The sequence below is a fragment of the Ostrinia nubilalis genome, chromosome 6, assembly GCF_963855985.1.
Source record: "Ostrinia nubilalis chromosome 6, ilOstNubi1.1, whole genome shotgun sequence".
Lineage (NCBI taxonomy): Eukaryota > Metazoa > Arthropoda > Insecta > Lepidoptera > Crambidae > Ostrinia > Ostrinia nubilalis.
In genome coordinates, this window is record NC_087093.1 from 14,757,292 (window position 1) to 14,783,322 (window position 26,031).

At 35.7% G+C, this 26,031-nt stretch overlaps 1 protein-coding gene across 1 annotated transcript; it reads right to left on the reverse strand.

Moving 5' to 3' along the window:
• Positions 1-10,441: 10,441 nt before the first annotated feature.
• On the reverse strand, positions 10,442-11,173 carry LOC135072835 (histidine-rich glycoprotein-like). The gene has a single exon (XM_063966875.1). It carries the CDS (start codon positions 11,171-11,173, stop codon positions 10,442-10,444), a length of 732 nt encoding a protein of 243 aa, XP_063822945.1.
• Positions 11,174-26,031: the final 14,858 nt, after the last annotated feature.

The window sequence follows — 26,031 nt, forward strand, 5'->3', positions numbered from 1 at the left end:
TCGATCCTTATTTACAACATTATCTATACAATAACTCTTTGAATCTTTACACTGAAGAATTTAAAACATGCACCCAACCGCTGTTTCGGGGCAGAGCAAACGACCTCGTAAATCTAGAGCACAGTTTAGCGGTTGACAAAGAACGCTCCAAGTATTTGTCGGACATTACCCGGTAATAGGAGAGCTCGTGATATAGCAGCCCACTAAAATTTGTTTTGGTAAGCGATTTCGGAGTTTATTTTCTGAGTTTTGAGACCACAGAGAGAAAAATGGCAGGGCATATTTTTGAACAGAAATGATTTTGATAGCCAAGAAATTATACAGAACCTGGTCCTTCTATTTACTTTTTGCAGATTATGGAGCCAGTACCAGCCACAAGGTGGACCGACGACCTCATAAAGAAGAAGAAGCAGGAAGGCGCTAGATACAGGCGGCTGCAAACCGGTCATCAATGAAGTCATTGGGGGAGATTTATGTTCAGTAGTGGACGTCCTATGGCTGAAATGATGATGATGATGATGATGGAGCCAGTAGGAAAGAGAATGATGGCTTAGAGCCTTAGAAGAATGGAAAACGGCTGACAGATCATCGACCTGCTATTTTGAAACTTTAACTAGGTACATATTTAGGTACCGTCAACATTAAAATTTAAAAGTTTCGACTCAACCAGAGTTTTCAACTCTATAGGAATAATATACTGCTATAGTATATCTTTTGTAAATGCTGACTGTGGGTACTTACAGCATAATGTCGCCCAAGCATGCTTGGTGCCAAGTCGAGCAACAAACTTAGATGTCTCTGGCTGGAATTTATTGGTATGCCAAGGAACAGTTGTTTTAGCCAAATGGTTATCTCAACTGGATGTATTTGGCTTTATCTTAATGCGAACGTGGCTTGTCTGCCAAGGTGTTAGAAGTTGAAGAAAACTTGGAATTGTTATCTTAGATGAGAATTGAATTCTGGAGCTGAATCAAAACGAGTGGTATTCAGATTTGTAGACTGAGGAAAATTTTTGCTGTGTTTTATGAAATGTTGTGTTTCGTCATCATCATCTCTAAGTCAAGTTAGAGTTCATCAGATTAACTATTTATTACCCCTATTGTTATCTATTCTTATACCTTGATTTTAACTTCGTTTCAGCCAAATGACACATGACAAAGGTCTCCCCCAAGGACTTCCACAATGACCGGGGATGTTAATTTATGTTCCTCAAAAAAATTACCTCATAGTGATTTGGACTCACAACTAATGCTGCAGAGGGAGTATAAACACGTCATTAATGTAATGTTAATGTTGATATTTTTTTCCTTGGTTTACGTAAATACAAGTCCACATTGCTTGGACAAATCTCACCGATTTGAACAACCCCTAAATTGCTGTTGCTTTTAGTCTCTAACGCATGATGTTTTCACCTATAATTAAGTTTTCATTTAACAAGTGTCATTTTTTATAGTTACTTTTGTGAAGCCTTAATGTAACCTTGTTGGTGTTCAAATAAATAAATAAATTACATTATTTAATAAATCACCATTTCGATTTTTTTATGCAGTAAAATCTTACAATATTGATCAAATTCCTCTTGCCGATTGAAAAATATGCTTTGAATGTAACTGAAGGTAGTAGAGCTCGAATCTTCATTACATCGCTGCTATAGAAAATGCTTAAGCTACCGACACTGTTCACTCTGGAACACTTTATCCGAGTGGCACTCTAATTGCATTCCGCTTTATCATTTGATCTCAACGCTTGGTTGCAGCGAGAGCTAGGCATGAACGAATTTTACATGATATGGCAGGGAGTAACTGCCACTGGTTCGGTTTTCTAAGATTTGATTTTACAATGTAATGACAGCATGACTGAAATCTTTCTAAAAATGTTCATCATCCATTATCAACTGCTAATAGGGTTTATTGAGAGATGTGTAAAATTGATTGCTGTAGGTATTCGAACCTTGGAAGATGCGGCTTACTGCACAGAATGAGCGGGCGGCGAGCAATCGGCGAGCATCTCAAAATAAACGTGAGCAATGTTTGGTTCGTGAGACAAGATGCAATGGGCAATATTTGAATAAATTTGCTTGCAATATTTGAATACAAGATGTTTCTTACGTACCTACCTACTTGCTTAGTTTATTTTAGTTAAAATCTCAAATAAAATTACCCTTTATCCACAAATACTGAGCCTTATAAAATAATTCAAAACAAACGGTTCCTTTGTCTGTTAACACCGATCAATAAGCCCCGATTGCCAGTTGAAGGTAGCTCCTGGACAAAAAAAAAAATACTTCAGACTCGACTTCAATACGGAAATTCTTTTAGCTAACGTGGAGCTATAATGAAGTATCGTGTTACACGAGAGTATACTGAAAGGAATATACGCGGAGAAAGGTACCAATCTCGTTTTGATGACAAATTGGGACGAGGTCTTTATTTAATATTTTTCAGCGAAGCATATTGTTTTCTTAAAAAGCCTTTTTTCTTCGAGTATTAGTACCACTTTTGGCTAAAAATGGAATATTTAGTTTTAACTTAGGTAACATTTTTTACATCTGGAATTATTTACATTAAGGATGGTTTGTTCTTAGGGCCGATGTTACATATTATAATTATTTGTATTTGTTTTTTTAAATCGAAAACGGCACCTATTTAGGTCTACTAGATATTACTACTATTAGATGTAGATGTTTTACTGTGACAATAACGCGTTGTGGGCTATTTTTTAGCTCAATGAGCGTTACCGGTCTTTGAGCGTAACATAATAAAGAGCCTATTCAGCTTGATTCTGAGCTTAAACAACTAAAACTATCGTTCGATCTAAACTAAACACCAAGCACACGTGAATGCTTAAACTACAGCTAGCTTACACAATGCTAAAGCATTAAAGGTTAGTAGATAGAACTGTATTACCGTTAACTACTTTCCTGATATTTGTTCCTATAGGAATTGTTCAGAGATTCGCTTAAATGTCTCTGCTTTAGACCCAGTTATTTGGTTATTTTTGATCCAGGTATTTTGACTATGAAAATTCTATAACCATCAGGATATTAAAGCTCGATTCTAATAGGCGAATCATCTTGCAATTACCTACATTATTTTTTTTACGAGGACCATAATCAAATCATAAAATAAATATTGTAAAGGAAAAACGCAATAATGACAAAGGTAAATGGAAAAATCCACAAAACCAACAAAGTATTTTGAGAGATTGTACAAATTATTTGTTTACCATTCTTGTCTTCTGTCAGAAAACATTGAGAATTTTAATATACATCAATCAAAGTGACTTTCCTGTTTGATAGGTATAAGGATATTTCAATTACGTCTGTAAAATTTTCAGTTTAACGGATTTATTTCTCAAAAAGAAAATAACATAATTTTACTTAACACTCGTATAAGAAACTTTACAACGACAATCATTTACATTAGCGATTATTTTACAATTTAATAATATGGATTTGATTTACCATAGTTACATATTTTGAGCTAACTGAAATGCTTTTAATTGTTGCTTTACTCGTACATTAAATTTGCAAAGGGTCTTAAAATTCAGGCAATTACAAACAGACACAATAAGTGAATCCCAGTTTTTTTGGGTATCAAATGCAGTAACAATACCGGTAGTGACTGCATCGTTTAAGATAGCCCGGTAGCCGTAGTCCAGGGATTGCAGATACAAATTGGTTTAGTTATAAAACTGCGAGCTGTATTAGCATCATGCGGTCCCCTGTGGACGCTTCCCTTCGTCGTTCGCTCTATTGGCTACACGTATTGCCGACTGCTTATGGTAGAGCTTACTTTTATAGGGAAAATTGCGGAATTTAGACTTCGTAGAAGGGAAATTCAAGTGCTAGGTATTTTTACGAGTTACTGGTTTGCGTCAATGTGACTATTGTGGTGAGCTCACTCGTGACACAAGCATATTTAGCTTAGTACGAGGGGTTAACGGGAGGATCTTTGAAAAAAAAGGGATTGTTTTGGCAAAACGATCTAAGTTATTATTTTAAACAGTGGTAATCATTAAAATTATTATCGAGGTCGGCAGTTGGTAATTGTACATTGTACATAGTAATAATAATTATAATCACAATACCTACATTTTTTTCTAAAATAAATCTATTACAATATATAAGATAGCATATTTACTGTTGTTTGATTGTGGTACCGTTAGTTGACTTCCAAGTTATAAACCGGTAAATAATAACAATAAAGCACCATTTGATTCCACTTGCATCCCACACATATTTACCGAGACGAATTCAATGGAGAACCTGTTCAATCCACTTTAGTTTTGACCGTAAACTTTCATTTCTTTGTGATATCATCAGTATACATTTTAGAGTATCTTTTTTGTCATACTCCTTTGTGATTAGCATGTACGACAAGTGTCATTTAGGCCACTTTTTTCGTTTTTAGTGGGAATATTCAACGCAATCAATAACAAAACACAACTATACTACGTCAGTAGTTTTGTAGCAGTCGACAGAAAACAGCTCTGGTTTTATCTCAACACCAACCAGGCAGTTTAAAACAAAATAAATATACCAGCCAAGTACGCTGGTTCACGCATTTCATAGAGTTCCGTAGTTGCTCGATACAAAGTACGACAAAGTTTTAACGCACGCAACCATTGCCTACATAAGACGTCAGTCTGCTAAAATATTTATTTATTTATTTATTTATTTACACTTTTATGCCAAAATAAATTTGTACATAAGGCGAACTTAATGCACTAAAGCATTAAGCATTAGCAATATTAGTTCTTCTTCTTCTTCTCCTCTATGGCTATTGTGTTTCCACGTGTGCCAATGTCACGTGAGCATAGCCATTACACGGTATAGTTGTTATTTAGTTTGGTAATAAACTAGTTGTACTGCATACATAATTATGTACCTTTCATACTGATGATGAACTGAAATGATGAATTTTAATTTCTGTGATGGGTCTGGGTGTTACTATGTATAATACATATTATGTATTTATTTTTAAAAAAAAGTATTTAAGTATGTTTATATCCGTTGTCTAGTGCCCATAGTACAAGCTTTGCTTTGTTTGGGACTAGAAGCGTAGTGCAAAATGTCCAAGGATATTTATTATTATTATTATTTATACTGAATTGTCGTGAGAAAATTACTTAATTTAAGTAATTATCATTTGTGTTTTCCAACACATACCTATCTTTAAGTACTTATCTTACTTATTTTATCCGCCTAAATATCTACACTCTACAGCTAAGTCAAATTTTAGCACACATCTTTCATACAAAATCTCCATAATAAAAAATAATTTGTAATGTAATGGTATCATGTTTCCTTATTACGGAACCCTAAAAATCCCATCATTATGGAGTCGGACATGGGGCAATTTGGTGCGGTTGCCAACAAGTCTGTCGCTGCGGTCGCCGAGCTCACGCTCAAACTGTCACAGTTATTAGGGTTGCCAGTAAGCGCATTTTTAATTGAGAATGTTACTAGGTATGCAAAATCACTTGAAACTTATGTTACAGTTAATACTGCAGTACACGCGCCCCTTTTTTTACACGAATACACGCGCGGCCTACTCTGGTAAGCCAATTTAAAATCACTGTAAATCAATTTATAAGCAATTTATGAATAGAATTACTATGTAAATGATAAAAGTGTTTATTATAGTTATTTTATAATCAAAGTTTTTTTATATAACTATTTGGGATCAAACATTATAAACAGATTTAAAAGTTGTAAATTTTTGGGACCAAAATTACACTTTGAGACCAATGTTAACAAAAAAAAATTGACTGAATAAATATGATTAGTTTTTTATCTGTCATAGTATTCATGACTTTCTACTGCCTGGTACACGGTGTAAATCCATTTGTTACAAGTCTTTCATATTTTTTTTGTCGAGTGATTTCGGGCCTTTGACTAGACCCGCAGTTTTGACGGCCAATTTTAGAAAAGTGCGCAGACTCTAGCGACCCAAGCTTTACTGGCTTACTGACAAATTTAGTAAACGAGGCTTTCCTGGAATGCCAGCTATCTAGCGCAAGTTTTCAAAAAGTTATAGCGTAAAATGTTACCCTGGTCTACTATAGTAGTCCGCGCGTGTACTCTAGTGTTAAGCTTTTACATTTATAAATACATACGTTTTTATTTCATTCAAAAATACCCAATAGTTATGATTTTATAGGCATTCAAAGTTCGCTTAAATATTTAGTCCCGCCGACGGTCACGTGACCCCGCGTGACGTACATTCACAGTGTTCGCTCACTAGAAAACGGATATAAACATACTTAAATACATTTTTTTTTGTAAATACAAACTTATTAAACATATTAACACCCAGACCCATCACAGAAATTAAAATTGAACCTAACCCAAACTTGATGCGATTGTGTCGTTTTATTGCGAATTACCTTCCAGCTCCATCATTAGACCCTGATTACTATATAGAATTAAAATACTCATCAATACAAAACGAACGAGCCCAAACTCGATGCATTTAAGTCGTTTTATTATAGAGTTCCTATGGCCACCTTCCAGCTCCATCATCAGATCAGCTCCATGTTATCATAATATTGCATGGTCGTCCAAATCACATGTGTTTGCGAAATTTCAGCTTAATCGGTTGCCTGGAAGTGGGTCTTAATTCAGCTTGCAAGATTCCACCCATACAAATATGAGCCAGTCACTGTAATATGACGTCACGCGCATATAATGGCGGGCCGGCCGCCGCCCGCACTTTTAAAATTCAATATCTTGGAAACTAATTGACGTATCGAAATAATTCTTTCACGTGTATTTTTTATTTTTAACAGAGAATACAGAAAGCTAAAAAACAAAATTAGTGAACATTCTTCATTAGGCCTCATTTATAAACATTTAACTTTTGTAGTACCTCGAAATGAACGAAAAAGGAAGCAATTTACTCTAAATAAAAACAGAGTAGGCGATTCAGTTGGCAGTTAGTATTTTTAGAAGCTGAGTGAAAAAGTAGACGACCATACGAGTCCTGAAACGTACCTAATACCTGAGTCCTAAAATTTGTTTTTGGGGATTCACGGCAGCAGTGAAATTTATCGAAGTAGTAGAAGTATGAGATTGATAATTTGTTCTATAGGTTTCAGCCAAATGACGTCCACAGCGGGACAAAAGCCTCCCCTAAGAATTTCCACGACGACCGGTCTTGCACTGCCCGCATCCAGGTACTTGAGACTTACCAGATCGGCGATCATTTTATTATGTAAGGAATTATTGAAATAAAAATCATCCACTGCAGTGGTACCAGAGAGCTGCAACCCTAGTAAAAATAAATGCAGATTGCAGGTTGTATGGCAACAGGTACATACAATAAATATTTTTGCGGTTGAACTCACTCATAGTATAGATAGCAATTATAAATTATTGTTACATCTTTTGTTAAAATTAAGTTACGAGTAATTATGCTAATATAAAATTATTGTTAAATCTTTTGTTAAAATTTAATAAAGTTACGAGTATTATGACAGATTGACATCAAAATTACGATCTTTTGAACCTCAACGATTGTATTTAACTTCAGTTATTATTATTCTTAGCAAGATACCTTTCATCAAGTGTGTTCAGTATAAGCAGGTACTATATCACACAAAGGTACAGCCAGGTCAAACATTAACAGTTAGAGAGAGCAAATGGTCGAACTTCCCAAGGAACTTGGAGATATTGCTATAAGGATGTGACTCTAGTAAGCAAGCGAGAGTTTGAACGAAAGTTGTGTGGACAAAGCTTATATATAGATCGTTTCGTCCACGAATGTTTGATAGTACGAGAGCCCACGACCAAAATTTTTGTCTCATAGCAATACGGCCAAAACCGCATCAAATCGATAGATACGATTATCCTGAACTCGAAAATACCAATATCAGACATTTTCCGCGTAGCGTTTGATCTGACCGAATTTTCAAAATTGTCAAAGAATTTTACCGAACTGCATCATAGCAATATGTCTGATTTGCAGACTGTAGTTGAATGATAGTTCTGAGATACCGGAAACATTATTTTCAGACGTTAGTGGTGTAGCGCAAACCCGTAAAATCACTTAAAAAAATAAAAAATGAGACAAAAAAAATGTCTCATAGCAATACGTCTGAAAATCTTTTTTATTAGTAAATTTTGGTTATTTGATGCGAACAAAACAATTTTCAGACGGAAATGTGAACGCATTAAATTTTGAGATCGTTTTGAAAATGTTAACAAATTTTACCGATCGGTATCATAGCAATATGTCTGAAAATTGTTGGACATGATAAAATAAGTTGTCCACATGTGCAAAAAATTTATATCAGACAAATTAAGTGTAGCACCTTCTCTATCATACAACTTTTTGATACACTTAAAGTGTCTGAAAACAGGTTTTTGGTAATCATGGCAGCAATACGAAAAGTTGAAAAAAAATATTATCCGTATTGCTATGATACAGGTCGGCTAAATTTGTTGACATTTTTAAAAATGCGCTCAGGCTATATGCTACGCGCAAAATGTCTGAAAACAAACTTTTTCGTAATACAATTATAAAATCTATGTACATTTTCACTATCAGACGTATTGCTATAATACCGACTGTCTTTTTTTTTTGACACAGCAGAAATGGCCTCCCACGCAGTTGCTACACTTTCGACCGTTACTACACACCTAGTCGGGTTCAGAATCATACAATCTAACGATTTTATAGGGTTTTTGCCGTATTGCTATGAGACATGGTTTTGGTCGTGGGCTCTCGTACTATGAGTATGATCGGTACACGCTAATTACAACTGTCTACAGTATTTTTGCGCACGGGTTATGCATAGCTTATTTTTATTACTTTAATACCTAGAAATAAGAATAACAACAAAAAATTGTTCTGAATTTGGTTTTATGTGTAAAAAATAGAAAAATGCATATCAATGAATGTATGAAACATGGACATAGAGATGATTCAATTTGTTGCCAAATATTTTTCTTTCTTTCTTTCTTTCATTCTTTCTTATTATTAAAACATACTAAACAATCATTTAGGATTCATTCTCACAAGAGAAGTTTTAAAATAGAGTCCAAATATGTATTAAAAATGAAAAGTTCTACTTCCCTGTCATGTTCCATAGAAGAATTTTCTCATAAAAACCTAACCCTATCATGCTTTCAGGATACTGGCCTTGGTAACGTCGTCTCTCAAATCCCACTATATTTTGACGGAAGCGTGCCCCCTGTTCTTGCGAATAAGCCCCCATAATTATCTATAAATGTATCCCAATGAGAATGTGACGTGCATCTTTAGAGACATTCTACTATGAAGATGGAAAATTCAAATCGCTATAACTTCTTCAAAAACAAATATTTTCGATTTGTAATCGCACTTTTTTATGTAAATTAGGTTATTAATCAGAATATAATAAGTAAAATCCATGTGCAAAAAAAATTTTTTGTTGTTGATCGGTGTTACCATGAGTGCACACGCACACTACAATAATGACGCTCGGATTGCTCGGATAAAACTCCCCGCACCCTGCGCTTCCCGCGACCAAAAATTGGTGGGGCGCGTCTTCGTGGATGAAACGATCTATAACGATCAATTATTTTATTGATTGTCTTCATAGCTCATCAGCCAGAACATCCAGCAAGCCGAAGGTTATGAATTCCAATACAACATTAGATTTTTTCAATCAAACGAAAATAAAAAGAACAAGAAGCAGATATTCATGAAAGCTGTAAGCTACGAAAATAGTTAGGTAAGTGCTATTTTAATTTTCTTCCTCCTTTAAATTTCAGTGTCCCCTAAACTGTGTCTTCGGCATTACTTAGTAACCAGTTATTAGATAAGCATTCGTAAATGTAAGCAGAACAGTAATTAATTATTTTTAAGGATATTATGTCACAGATTAGTACCTAATGTAATTTAAATTAAGTTCTTTGTTGAAATTATTTCCGCTTTTGTTCGCACATTGGTCAAGCCTGAATTTCTGCAAAGATCAAGATAATTTAATATGAATTTAACCGTATTGTACCGTTACCCGTACCTTTAGTTTCGAGTATCAGATCTTCCTTTATCTTAATCAACTCAAATTATTATAGTATAGTTAGATTATCAAGTTTACATAACATTTGGAACAATCTATTCAATTTCAAAGATAGGTACACGTGTCTTATAACATGAATCAGCAGATTCTCCTGACTTTTATCAACAAAGCAGTTATAATAAATTATTTAAATGCTATGCGCACATTTACCTACATTTTATATTTTAACCTTTTTAGTAAATTTTGCTAGCATACCCAGTATTCAATGTAAGGGTGATATTGGATTTCTTAAATAAATACTAAGAAGTTAAAAATTTATAACAACAAATATTTATTTAACAATTCATTAGCATTTACAAAAGTACAAAACAACTAACAGAGACCCGTAGATAAATAACATAAAGTAATATCACAGCTAGACTTTGGTTGGAGATCAGTGCTTCTTTCCATGGTGGAAGCCCCAGTCCTTATGGTCGTGGTGGCCGCCCTTCTTGCCATGGTCATGGTGGTGATGGTGATGCTCCTCATGACCGTGGTGACCCTTGTGGCCGTGGTGGTCCTCATCATGATGATGCTTGTCGTGATGACCGTGCTTGCCGTGATGATGCTCATGATGACCGTGTTCGTGATGACCACCCTTCTTGTGACCGCCGTCGTGTTTCTCGTGGTGTCCGTGGTGCTTTCCGTGCTTGTGGTGCTTGCCTTCATGATGATGGTCATCGTAGAAGTGATGGTCCTTGTGGAAGCTGTCCTTGTGGTACTTCTTGTGGTAACCGTCGGTCTTCTCTCCCTTATCGTGGTGCTTGTGGTGTCCATGTTTGCCTCCTTTGTGATGATGGCCATGTTCGTGGTGATGTCCGTGGTGGTCGTGTTCGTCCCAGTGCTTCTTGTGGCCGCCACCGTGTTCCTTGTGGTGTCCTTCGTGATGATGCTTGCCGTGATCACTGTGATCGCCCTTGTGGTGGTGGTGGTGTCCTTTGTGTCCTTTGTGGCCCTTTTCTCCGTGTTCATGGTGGTGATGAGCATGGTGTTCCTTGCCGCCGCCGCTTTCGTGATGGCTTGATTTGCCGCTGGCGGCTGCTACGAGATCCTTCTGGTCATCATCGAGCTCCCTGGCGTACGTCGCCGCCAGACACACCAGGACGATAGCTGCTAACACCTTCATGTTGTCGCTGTGTACCGTTTGTACTTGTCGTCAGTATTTATAGTGTAAATGAGGAAAGTGTTCCGCAATGTTTCGCGCAAGAGTTTCAGGGACAAGTTCGAGACGGTTGCCGACCGGTCAACCGTGCAGCTGCAATTTGGACTATCAAAAATCACATTGTGTGTATTGATTAGGTTATATTTTAAATTAGCTATGCTGATGTAACTTATTTTACTAACTAATAAATTAGTTAAGCTAATACAATGTGTTAATGAAATATTAACTGCAACTTTTGTGAAAAATCAATGTATTTCATCGTCGAAAATACAATTTTGTTTAACCGGTCGTACCTATGCCGAGATTCCAAACAACAATGCGAAAGCAAAGCACCGGAGCTTCGTTAGATTCATAAACAAAGTTAATTAAATTTAACATTATTATCTGTTCCCAAAATAAGCTTTCTTAGAATCCCATTTAAAATAATAAAGCCTCATTATTTACCCACTTATTCATTGAACAACTTTATAATTGACACTAGAGAATCTAAAATATTAAACACGAAACATTCAGCGTTCGCGAAGCTTCATTAAAACTGGATCGTCTAATAGCTCTTAAGCGATGAGTGCCGGCATTCATAGTTCAATTTGCTGAAGATTTGCAGACGATATTTAATGTGTTTCAGATTTTGCATCAATGTTCCATTGCTTCCATTTGCAAAAGTTCCAATTTAGAAGTGAATTCAACACAATCTATCACAATAAAATGTCGTTAAATCGAAATATTTTGTGGTTTAAATATAATTAATAATTTAAAAATGCTACTGTTAAATACATACTTTGTCCTGCAGTGGATATCCTGCAATTGTCATTTGGCTGAAACGAACGAACGAACGAACTGCCTGCAATGGAGTAAAAACATATAAAGACGTTATCAGTCAGAGTTTAAAATTACATCAAGACAGTTGATTATAAATCGATTTTTTCATTTTTAGTATCAAAGCTGAATTCATAACATTTTTTTAACACTGTCATATTTAATTAATTTTCTACCTTATCATTTTAAACGTGTATAAGGTACAGCGTACAGCTTAGTTGGATTTTCTTTCACATTCAGCTCAAATACTTTTCAACAAATCCAAACTATTCGACCCATCTTTAATCATAAAAGCCGACCTAAAAATGTATACAATGGGAAAACATTTCCCACCCCACAATATCTCCGCGTGACGTGTAAAAAGGACAATCTGCATCGCTGTTGAAATTTAATCAAAACAACAATAGGGTTTGTCCGTCCTTGCGTTATTCTGCGCGGTCCACGCCGTATAATATCTTGTGACGGTTTCAGGATATTGATGGGCGAAATTAAAATTCCTATTGTCAATTTTTTAACAAGTGACTGGCGGGAAAAACGCTGTGTCATTGTTTTTTCGAAAAATTACACTAGGTGGCACAGAAATGGTGTCAGTTTGGTATGTTGATACGAACATGCTCACATTTACTTACATACTTATTTTTACAAATAGCTGCAACCATTCCATTGCAGATCCAATGTATCAATCGATCGATGTGAAAGGTATCGATCATGCTTTATTTTCTCAACAAGAAAATTATCAAAAATGTCCTATAATGTTGTTTAAGGTGCAAAGTTTTTTTTCTTTTCCTTTTTCAGTAACCTTTCAGGTGTCACTATTCAAAATTATTACACAATAGAATATTTAACACACTTACAAAGTTGCAGTAATACGTATAACCATTAAAAATGTATTTTTTAGACTTCCCTGGTGAGAAAATATGAATAAAGGTGTGCCAAATTTTGTGCCACAGAGTGTAAATATCCAACCTTTCAACAACCATCTGTCAAGTCATGCGTGTGTATGATGTGAGTGCTCATATTTTTTATCTAAACAAAGCTCAATTCAACTCCGTTTGACTTTTAACGTGATGATAAATTAATGGATTTTGAAAAGTGATAAAACAATAGAAGAACTTACGATATTATGTTGAAAAAAATAAGTTCTGTAATTGTACTTAGTAAGACGATATTTTCATATAATTATTTTAAAATATTGGCATAAATCGATATTACTTTTTGTGACAAAAAATATTTATTCTTTATTACACTGCTTCATTTCTGCCAAGCCAGAATAAGGCTTCTAGCAAAGAGGCTTTCGTCCAACGACCCTTTAGGGGCCAAAGTTCCGCTGGACAAATATTTTTGAAGATTTTCAACTATGTTTGTACTCCTGCGCCACTTGAGTTGAGTTTGAGAGACATTTTTTATTCGGTTCTTTGGCTTGCTACAAATTGGTACAGGTAATTTTTGTTGCAGAAACTTGTTTGTGAAATGATTTTCTTTTGTTTCTTGTTATTGTTTCAATGAGTGGTTTGTGTAAAATAATGGTTTGAGGTAACTAAATATTTTTTTAAGCTTTCGTCTTATGCCTGAATTAGAAATATGTGTAACTGAACCAGTTTTCAACCTTTTAAGCATTATTTTCGTCTTGAAGAAATGTTTTGCGTTGCAAAATCGTAAATAGAACCTTAAATTAGCTGAATGTGCCGCCTCATTACCTTATCCTTCGTAACTTGTAAAACCCTTTAGATTGATTAAAAAGAATGTTTTATTTCATTGATGGTTAATTTTTAATCAGAAGCAGGGTACTCATCTAGCCGTGTAACATGTAATGTATCAGATACTGTATAAAGTGAGTACATAGGCACGAGCCCGCTGCAAACTGCTCGCGCGTGGTTCGCAGGGAGAACGCAGTGGCGGTATCACTGCGAGCACAAAGGCGGCTCGCAGTAGGATCCAGGAGCTCGCAGCCAGATACGCGATGACCGTGGACGAGCCGTACTCACTTGAAGGTTGGTTACGTTACATGCTACGTTACATGCTATATGGCAGGTGAGTACCCTGCCTGACACTTTTGTAATTTACCAAATAAAGTTCGACAATAATTCATTTAATCTCCAATCAAATCCAATGTATCAGAATCAAACGGGACATCGCAAAAGCCCAACTCCCGGGCACAGGTGTACTTGTTCCCGACAGATCCCGGTCCCGGACAACTTTTTATTCCATTATCCCGAGCGAACTTCAACAAAAGTAGTCGACAACTTGGAATTGTAAATCATCTGTCTTTGTATACTTACTCACGATAAGTGAGTGATTGACTGTTTGTCGAACTCGAAACATTCGGAGAACGTTGGTTAAACTAAGCATGTGTCAGAAACACAATTCTTGTAATGGTGGGTTGGGAATGGCGAAGACAAATATTTTGAAAATCGATTTATACGGAATATCAGTATTTTGACGATTTCGATGGCAAATATTATAGCAATATTATTATGTACATGCAAGGTTATTGATATTATTATCATTGGAAAAACCATTTAGAGGTCAAAAATAATCTACAGGCGTAAATCTCTTGGTGTGAAAATTAGTTCGCTTTTTTATTTGCAACGTCATTTAAGCTCAAATGATTTTGATAAGGGCAGGCCTCCTACTAGGTGGACCGACGATCTGGTGAAGGTTGCGGGAGGTGCCTGGATGCGGGCGGCGCAGGATCGGCCTTTGTGGAAATCATTGTGGACGTCATACGTCATCCGAAACGAACGAACGATTTTGCTAAATCATCCAAAAAGTCATTCGATCATTGCGCTACAACTATTTCTTTTGCAAACTACAGCATCCCTCCTATCCTTTCCAATTTTCAAATCGAATCGCTCCAATAAAAGTAGTCAGGAGTCGTCAACTCGGAATTCCAAATTCCAATTCCAATAAAGCCTCAAATGCATTAGAATTGGCTAATCCAAATCATTTTTTTTTTCATTACGAAAACCATTTCTTTTACAAACTACATCGGAATTGCAAATGCGGTCGGAGGTTGACCCTGATTTGTCGCGGCTGGTATCGAATCACCCGTTGATCGCGAGACGCGTGATATATCACCGAGGGATATAAGTTCCGGCGACGCCACTTATTAGCGCGACGCATGCACACGGGGTGCTTTTTGATTGATTCTTTTTTGAGATTTTCCATAGCTGTAAATTTTTCGGTAGACGATTTTCAGAATTCGGAAAAGTATCGTCACTAAGCATTTCCAATAAATAAATTGACAATAGTTCATGAATACCTGATAGAACAACATTATGAGGATAAAGACGCCTTTAGGTAAAATTAGTAACATTATTGATTTACACTTTCCAACTTTCCGTTAATACCTACCATTGCTGAGGTGGTGTATGCACCCCCACTACTTTTAAATGTCAATCACTCTTGTCACCAGAAAGCTTTCCGTTTCAAACGCTTTAGTAAAAAAAAATCTTATGCAATTTAAAAACCACAAAGAGCATGAAAATAGCAAGGTACCTACTATTTTTATCTTTTAGATAAAGCAAAATGAAGGCACTTCTTCTTATCTCGATTCCATTGAAAGCAACATTATGTGGAAACAAAAATGAATCAAGAAAGTACAGTAAAAGACCGAGAAAAAAGAAATGACGTCGGATCAGGTGGAACGGTTGAACAACATCTGTATCAAGGTGAAGGTCGATTGATTTCATTCATCTATTTTTTATCTTGTCTACTTGCCGATTTGACGTTTCGGGCGCTGTTTTTAACATTTCTTTTTTTTCTTGTTCTATTTACGTGCCTGCTGGGACACCTAAAAAGCTAACAATTTCTGCTTTGGTTGCTGATTCTAGTCCCACCGCGGGGAAATAATTTTAATGGTGTATTTTTATACCAAAGCACCAGCTCTCGTTTGAAACGTGGTAATTTTATTTTATCGTTGGGAAAAATATTTAAATTATAAAAATCTGTCTTGCGATTTGCTGTACCTAAATTTCCTTACGTCATAAAAAGCAAAAGGTCCAATGCAATTATTTTCCTTAGATAGTTATTTACTTACTACAAATTCATATTTTTACGTATTTCATTCTTAAGAAAAATATTATATGTGGGAAATTTAATAAAATAATCCTTTTACCACCCCGTGTGCAACGACCATCATTTAAGCAACTATCCCCTCAGTATTGGGTGCTCAGTTTTTATCGTTTCCGATGACAACTGGATTGATTCCCCATACGAAGACCAGAGTTGTAGCTCGGATAGGACAGCCAGTTTTATAATACAGTTAGGATAGCCTCTAAAAAGGCCAAGCTTGTACTGTTTATGTCAACACAAGTTTCCTTGACTATTTGAAACTGCAAAGTACGATGAAAAAACAAATTATATTTTATTATGTAGAGAAACCTTCATCAATACGTTACCTGCAAAACTCATTTAGAATACTGAGGTACACTGTATTTTAGGTGATGATGATCCATCCGACCGATTTCGGTCATGGGTATCACTCCGACTCCTAGCTGTCTTGGCGGCGCTAGTGTACCCGAAGATGGCTTACGTAGCCAATCTTCGCGGCAAACCTCCTCGCACATTGAGGGCATCTGAGCATCCCGCCAACATAGCTATAGTGAATGGCGGCAGATGGACGAACGGACAAACATTTTGGTTTTTTTACGAAAAAATACTTTGATCTAATTCAAGCATCAGATATTACATTTTTTTGCAAAAAAGAAGCTTGAAGTGCCATCCTCTTTAATGATAATAATAATATATCAGCAGTTCCATATAATGTTTGTCTATATTTAAGCTGGCTGTTTTATACAGCCTATGCCATAGGCCTAGAGATCGGCGTCGGCGAACTATTAGGTGCTTTTTATTGGACCCCGAATATAAATTGTCCTATCAATAGGAAAGATTTCTTGGTGATCTGTCGTTTCCCTTTGTTTACGGAGTATTTGACCACTCGAGTGTGTACGAGTTGGGGTCTTATGGGAGAATTATTGGGTATTAATCTCTTTAATGCTCAAGTCTTAGATTGACTTTTGTTTGTTCTATTGAATAAAATTGATTTCTCATTCTTACAATAGCTGCTTTTTATGTTGGAGTAGAGCTGTTTGAGAAACTTTAAGATACATTTTTATGTTATTGAGGAATTAAACTACCTATACTGTAGAGTTAATGAAATAAGTATAACAATGTTTATTAAATAGATTGAGTAGTAATTAGTTGTAAATAAATGCTACAACCGATAGGCTAAATCAAGTTTAATTCCTTCTTTAGAACGAATATAAAAACCGCTCATCTACTTTTTGAATAAATAACAAAGTGTGTAAATTTTTTAAAATATTTTGAAGTAAGAATGGAAAAAGGTTTGTTAAAATGATTACGTAACTACATAATGTACTATAACTTCATTATAAAACGCTATGTAAGTGCGACTTCATATTTAAATCAAAGAAATACTGTAATGTGCAGCCACTGTCTTATATCTCCAAAACTGCTCTACACTGTCCAAACTCCAAACAAACTTACAAAACTAAATCTAAATGTAAACATATTTTGCGCAACTAACTTCGAAACGTACGGGCCCATAAAAATGAAATGTACGGAACTCTGTGCGTGTTTTTCCGCGGACATCGTGTTTGACAACCACGTACAGTATGTTATAGGATTTTCATAGAAGTTTTCCTTTAAAAAAATTCAGACTCACACTCGGTTTGACTGGGATTGTGGGGCACAAAAATGGGGGCCACTCAAAACTCATTTTGAAACTACTAAATTAGAAATAAATATTTTTTTTATGTTGTTTTCATGACAATAGAGATCTCGTAAGCATAAAAGGGTATTTCGCCAAAACAGTACATTTTCTGTGTCCAGGCAGGCGAACACATGTTTTTTTTATATTTATATGTATAAAACTATTTTTATGGTAAAGTTAATAAAAAGTTTTATTTGTTTTTGCTATTACAATAGCAGAAACTACAAATAATACCGTAGAAAAACTTAATCAAAAGTCGTTTTTCTAATTTCCTTGTTATGTCCATTACTGTTGTTTGCCAAAATGAAGGCACATTATAACAAATTGAAGCGTAATTTCATTCTAATAGCACTCTCTTTATATTTGAGAAACGTTTGGCTATCGGAAAATAAAAACTTTAAATGTCAAATACTTAAAGGAAGGAAATAAAGTGTAGTTAAGTTCTTGTCCGAGTCAAAATTATAATTTCCCTGGGTCTTCTTTTCGACCATTGTAGTAACGAAACGAAAGAACTTAGAATGTAATGCACTGCACCGTTACACTCGGCCATTTCGTCCCAAGAGGACATCGAGGCAGGACAGTACTTCGTTGATCAGTTTCCCGACAAATCGCATAAGTAGGTCCCTCCTTGGGTTTTTGTTTACTAAGAAGTCAATTTCTTTGGACGGTTTTTTGCAGCTAAACAATACATAGGGTAAATAGGTTTTTGTCTGTGGTGTCTTTTAGGCATAAATCTAGTTTCTTTGGCCCTAATTTCCTTATTTTCCGTGGCATAAAAAGGCCTAGGAAATTATAAAAGACCATTTTTAATTCGGCGTAAAGTCAAATTTTGAGTATTTCTTTATTGGAATAAGTTTAAAATTTACATTTTAAGAAATGGGTATCAGAATAGATATAGAACAACTTGTTTTTAACTCTTAACTCAATCTACTGAATTTATCTTCCTTAGTTGTGTAAAAAGGTCGTAATGATACAATATTCATTGGTATGTTTGCTTGCGAAGGTACACAAAAATGTCGAACAAAAAAAAGCAAACCACAGAAGAAAACTTAGAGAAAAAATATTTATAATAATTTCCTTGGCTACCAAAAACTCATGACCTTATAACTTTGTTTCTAAAACGAATTATGACACCCCTTTTAGATATATTAGCTTAGTTTTTGTTACTTAATACAATGGGAAACTAAAAATAGTTAAAAACAAAAATATATTTCGTACCAAGGAAATTAGGCAAAATTGACCATTTTTGGCGTAATACCCAAAATCTGGAACAAGGAGACTAAAGTATTAGAAATAACCCAAAAGTAACATGTGAAAGTAGCCGACTATATTTGGAACAATACCTAAAAATGCTGGAGAGAAAATAGGTTCTGGAATAAAAACCACGCCTCGGCAAAAGCATATAGGACTCTACCTGCAATATGGAGTTACGATCTTAATCAAGAAAATAACTGGCAGTGAACTAACTATATGAACAAAGCAGGAAAGTAATTCCAAATTCATTGTTACTCCTGTCTTTATGTTACACCTAGCTTTTGCCCGCGGCTTCATTCGCGTGTTTCGTTTGTCACAGATCGTTATAAATTATAGCCTATTAATATACACAATAACACTGTAAAGTTTCATCAAAATCCGACATTATTTTTTGCGTGAAAGAGTAACAAACATCCAGACATCCAGACATCCAAACTTTCACATTTATAATATTAGTAGGATTAGTTACGAGTAGATACTCAAGTTTTAAAAATAGTGCCCCAAACTTGTGTACCACATCACCGAATTTGAGAGGATAACATTTTGCCGAACACGCCGCCGAGTTCTGAAATAAATTTAAAAGCGAGCACTAACTTCAGACCACGTTTGTTTGAAGGAATTCCTTGAGAGCAACAACTGGTACGTGCCTTTATAATACGGACGTTTATTTGAAAAAGAAGAATATTGCACGTAAACTTGAAATAAGTTTTTCGGTGCGCTGAAAGTTATGGACATTTTTAAGACCCGGTATAAATTTGGTCTTACAGAAATCTTGTTTTTAATGATAAAATCCAGAATCCCCTAAAATATTTACCAAATCAGAGCATTTCATAAAGCTCTTGACTCGAATTATACAAACTACGAAGTTTCCCTGAAGGGTTTACCATCTCCTAAATTTTCCACTAATATGTAAAAGAATTCTGAGAAGAAGCATCGCAAGTCAGTCACTCAAACTACTGCCACCGTAATCCATATAGCTACAAGCACATCAAGCTAATAATTTACACTTTTATACATTTTATAGCACAAAACAGGTTATTGTTTATTGAATACTACACATTAGCAATAACATTCCTTAATGTTGCAAATAAAGTCGCAGTACAAAACCCGCACTTCTCTACAAATTGCCAACACCATTTAAACTCAAAAAAGCATCCATAAAATCCAATTGACTATCAAAACAGCATCCAAAGGGGTCGACACATACTTCAGATAATTGTTATTTGCCGAAGCTTAAAAGGGCGAACAAAATAGAGTATAAAAATGTAGATGCAAAAACTTCCACTGTATTTTCTTGATAGCGGGACCCCTTTCTTCCATGCCATAAAACTTTTATATAGAAGGTGACGTCCCTAAAGCATAGTTTCAAGGCGGGAATGATAAAATAGAACTTTTCAACTTTGCGAATGACTGAACTGTATTAAGGCACGCATATTTTGCGCCGGATCTTTTAAAGTTGGGTGCAAAAGGACGAAGGAAAAGAAGGCTCACATTGTATGCTCACAACAAACATTACTATAAGGTCTCACAGTGCGCGTGGATTCACAGGGTGACACATGAACCATTCACAGAGCTCTATTCAACGCTGTGAGTTCGATTTGCTGCTTCGCTTAAGCAAGCATCGTTTGTGAATACGGGCGTATGTTAGGAGTAGTGGGATGGATTTATGACTGTGAAAAATAGCGCCATTATCGAAGTAAAAATAAAATATCCCACCAAATATGTTTTCATGTAAAATTTTGCCAAGTCAACTTACACTGTAAAAAAGTTATCAGATCATGTGTAGAGCCAAGCTTGTGACTCTACACCTTAGACAAATTATGTAGCATGGCCGTTTCGCTCCGTAGTTAAGCGAAAATTTTATAGCGTTAAGTTTGAAAGGTTAAAATAAACTATAAAGACGCTGATACGATACTATAAAGAGGAATATTTTTGTTTATTTCAGTTTAAAGATTATTAGTAATTTATTATTACACAAATTACCAATACTCCCGTTAGCCACTCGTACTAAACTAAATATGCTTGTGTCACGAGTGAGCTCACCACAATAGTCGAGCGGCGGCGGGGACCGAATCCGCGTTCCCCGGACCACGAATCGGCCAGTCCGACCCCTTCACCGTTCGGCTATCGTGGCTTCAAGTCTCTAATGCTTTCAGCATCTTGCACATTTTAACTAAATTTTAAAACTTTACGCTAAAAAAATTATAACAGAGTGAGCCCACTGTATTAAAATTCCTTATAATAGGGGGTTGGAGTGTCTGAGGGTACGTTTTAGGGATAAGTGGGAAATGTGTGAGGAATTTGGTCCCCATTCCGATTCCCTACTGCATCTTTATTGGAACTATCAGTTTATTGTGCTACTATGACATGCTAGATACATAACGGTCTCTCTCACTCACTTTATATTATGCAATGAGTAAACGAGACAGTTGAACAGGTTAAAGTCAGCTAAAACCATTTAGGTTTGTATTTCTGAGAAAAAAACTTACCCAAGTATTCTGACGTCATAGTACCCTTACAGCTTGTAGTTGATTTACAGACACTATGCTATCTTAAGCAGGTATCATAGATGCTAATTTGCAACAAAAAATAATGTAAATTAAGTAAGGCATTATTTAGTTTAATATCTAGGAATTACAAATTTCAATGCGGACCCCAAAAAAACACCGTTTGCAAAGTAGATATTGCCATAATATGGAATATACTCGTATTCATCATGCACCTATGATGCTATGACGTTTTTTGTAAAAGCAAAACCGTGTAGATGAGTAGTAGACATACGTATCAGTATTTTCATACTTAACTATGCACATGCCTCATCAAGACTATGTATTATTATGCTTTCACCAAAATAAGTCATAAACCTGAAAAACAAATGTCTCAGCCGGTTTCATGAAACGTCAATAAAAGGTATTCCATGTTCAGCCGTAAAAAAAGGATAAAACAAAAACTCCTCATTATTCTATGAGATCTTAACACAAGTTTTCCATTTTCTTTTCGGTTGGTGCCGAAACACCTTCGTGTTTTGTTGTTTATTAGCACGCTAGGCATTGAGCTACGCCTAAGTAAATAAAGAAAGATTAATCTGATTCAAACCAAACTTGTACGTGTTTAGGTGAAGTTTTTATACAGTAACTAGCGGCCGCCCGCGACTTCCTACCCGTTTTACTCTCTTAAGGGTTGAATTTTGCAGAATACCGTCTTAGGCTAGTTTTAGTGTCACGCGGACCGTCCGGTGCGGACCCGCTCCGCACGGCCAATCTGTATGAACTTCTAGGGAGCGTTTTAGAGTAATGCGGTCCGGAGGAACCGCTCCGCTCCGGAGCAGTCCATACACATCGGCTGTACGGAGCGATCCGCACTGACAGTCCGCGTGACACTAAAACCAGCCTTAGTGAGCACCTACATTCTAAAAGGAACCATCATGCAAAATTTGAGACTTTTAGCACTTGCAGTTTCTGAGAATTCGTGATGAGTGAGTGAGTCAGTGACCTTTCCCTTTTATATAAATAGATAACATTCTTATTCCTATAAGTTCTTTATGCGTTCAACTAGCATATTTTTAAAATAAATAAAACTAGCTCTTTTTATAACTTCAGGGAAACTCCTGAATCTCGCCTCATGGAAAGTGATGATCATGAAATTGAATCTCACCTGGAATCTTCCACCATATTACGAATTGGCTATCTTACCTGAAACAGAATAATACTATTTTAATGCCGACAGACTTAAGTAAGTTTAGCCAGTTAATTAAGTTATAGGTTATACAGGGTGTTACTTTGCATTCTTGCCATATTTACAGAGGTTACTATATTACTGATACTGAACACAAATCCGTAAAAAAATAATGCCCGAAAAAAATTTTTTTTAATCTTGAGTATTTTATTTTATCGACAATCTGTTAAACACACCACTAATTATCGTAACACATGCACATCACTTGTTGGCGATGGCGATGGAGACTTTTTTACTTTTTATTGTATTTTTAAATATCTATTGCAATCTATTGTCTTTAAAATGTCTTTTTGACACTTGTAAAAAACTGAGAAATCCATCAAACACAAATCACGTTATAAATAATACAAAAATGACTGAAGTGTATTCAAACAACGAATAATTTAATCAAAATGGTGCTTGGAGTGTCTGCAAGACGTCTTAGACGAAATGCTTGATGACGTACCCTTAGCGTTACACCAAATGCTCTACTACCAGCAGGATGGTGCTCCCCCACAATAAGGACGTCAAGTGCGCGAATAATACGTTTGGTGAACAGTGGATTGGACGAGGGGTCCAGTAGCTTGGCCACCACGATCCTCGGACCTGACACCAATGGATTTTTAGAGTGACTTGAAACGACTGGTATGCGCAGAAGAGATAAACAGTGTAAACGCGTTACATGAAAGGATTGTTTTAGTGAAACTGTGATACAAAACGTTTATGTGTTGCGAAAACTAAAGCGAAAAACCTACGCTTCGCCGTGCTAGACTGTGCCTTCATCAGAACGGAGGACACTTTGAACATTTGCTTCGCAGTACGTAAACTTTGTAAGTAGGAACTTATTAATAAATAATTTATCGTGAATAAAGTGATTTCATTTCATACTTAATTTATTAATTTGTAAAAATAAGGTACAATGTTGTAAATTAATTGAAACCCTAATAATTATTACGTATTTTTGACGGTCCTAAGCCCGTAAAGTAGAAAGGAAAATCTGAAATCAACTGAAGAGTATTTTGGAATAGTTATTATGACTGGATAAAAAGGCTGGTACCCAAAGCCATAAAATTAAGAACTAGGCCACGCCCACTAGGTTTATTCCACTTGCACCTGTAGAACGTGCGAGACAAAGTTGGTTTATTCCAATTTGTACTGAAAAACCAAATTTACTAAAATCTTAGTGTACTTTCTTTATGGGAGTCTCTTGTTTATCTTAAATAATAGGTACTGTTACCTACTTTTATCTCTGTGAATATGGCAAGAATGCCAAGTAACACGGTGTAGTTTGATTACGTCTTTTCTTTCATGAACTTCATGGCTACACACTAAGCCCTCATAGGTGGGTGGTGTCGATGTTTATTTACAACAATCAGAAATTTAACTAAACATTATAACACATTTTATCTATATCTATACTTATAATAAATCTGTAGAGAGGTCAATTCTGTACATGAAATATATTTTCAAAATAACTATCAGGGGGTGATTAGTGATCGATACTGATGCTGAAAATGCAATCAGTAAAATTTTTATCTGTCTGTCTGTCTGTCTGTCTGTCTGTCTGTCTGTCTGTCTGTCTGTCTGTCTGTCTGTCTGTCTGTATGTTCCTTATAGAAACAAAAACTACTTGACGGATTTTAACGAAACTTGGTACAATTATTCTTCATACTCCTGGGCAGGTTATAGTATACTTAGGAATTCCCACGGGAACGGGAATTAGCGGGAAAATCCTTTTGTATGAAAAACCTAAGCCGCTTAAGTTAGACGCTTGAAATTTGGCATGCAGGTACCTTAGTAAACTTAAAGCTTAGTTGCAACAGGATATTGCAAAATTCCCACGGGAACGGGAGTTAGCGGGAAAAAACATTTGTATGAAAAAATCTAAACCGCGTAAGATAGATGAAGGGGGTAAAACGGAATCCACGCGTACGAAGTCGCGGGGGCGGCCGCTAGTCTTACTCTTAAATTGTCAGTAAGTTACCTAATAAATACCGTAAGTATAACGCAAGTTCTAAACATAATAAGCCTGAGTCACACAATAATAAGAGCAGCATATAGTGCTTCCTCTATCCTTTGATATTACATTCCAGCCTTTTAAAATCTGAGACCTCGAGTAAACCCAGTTATTTTGCTCCTACCCTTAATGGGGTTCATAAAGGAAACAAAAGACCACTCTGGAAACATATTTTTTTAAAGACAGACTCTTTGTGGTTGAGGAAACCTCTTTATTAAGTTACGTAGCTAAATGAAAAATAAAAGCAACAGGCTGTGGAGCGACAGTTGGTTAATGCGGGCAAACTAAGCTTTATAGGCTTCAAATCTACTATGTAGGTACTGAAATTAGTATTAACATGCTCCAGGTCAAATCCTCCATTTATCTTTGGAAAATGGAGAGCGTGGTGCTCAGAGACTAAAATAAAAATTTAATGATGATGCCCCATTATATGAATTAATTTGAACTTTTAAGTTTACTTATACTGTAACAACCGTTTCTTAGAACGATATTTAAAAGTTGAAGGGTAGAATCACCCACATAAACTTTATCTCCGATTAATGAAGGTGCTATTTTATTTCATTAACCGTACAATTAACCTTTCCACCAACAACCAACAGTGGTGTTTTGTTTTAAGTTTTCCATTAAAGTGACGACTGTATTTCTCTGACACAAGCCAAAAAATGTTAATATAGGTTCCTGCCTATAAAAATAATTCACCTGAAATTCAACTTCAAACTGAGCCTGAAAACGTGCCTATTTATTTATAAATCAACAACAAAAGAACGAAAGTCGCTTTAAAATACCAGTGCGCGAAATATTGGCCAAAATATTGGGCAAACATTTGAATGGCTCTCAACCAACTGTCCAATAGCACCTAAATCATTTGGAGAACACTTGTCTGCGCATATCTGTCGCATGCATGGCACGGCCGATATAATCAAGGTAAATACTGTGGCATCCTAAGTAGATTGTAATAAATGCTATATTGCAACGAAATTTTGTAGTTGATGTGCTATCAAGTATAGGAAGAATTCTCTAGGTATTGCATAAACCTCTACTTAGATGTAACAATGTTTGGTAATGCGGAAAATGTGTGCTGTTCAGTTTGATGTGGAATAATGTAACAGTGTTCATCCCCCAAACTGTAAGATAGAGCTATTTTAAATTATCTAACCTTAGAACTAGCAAACATTCAGTTCGTTAAACAAAAATACAGAGACCAAAAGACAGGCAGGTTATTTTATTATTGTCAAAAAAAAAAGATTATACGAGTAAATAGATAAAATAAGAGCTTGATACAGCTGA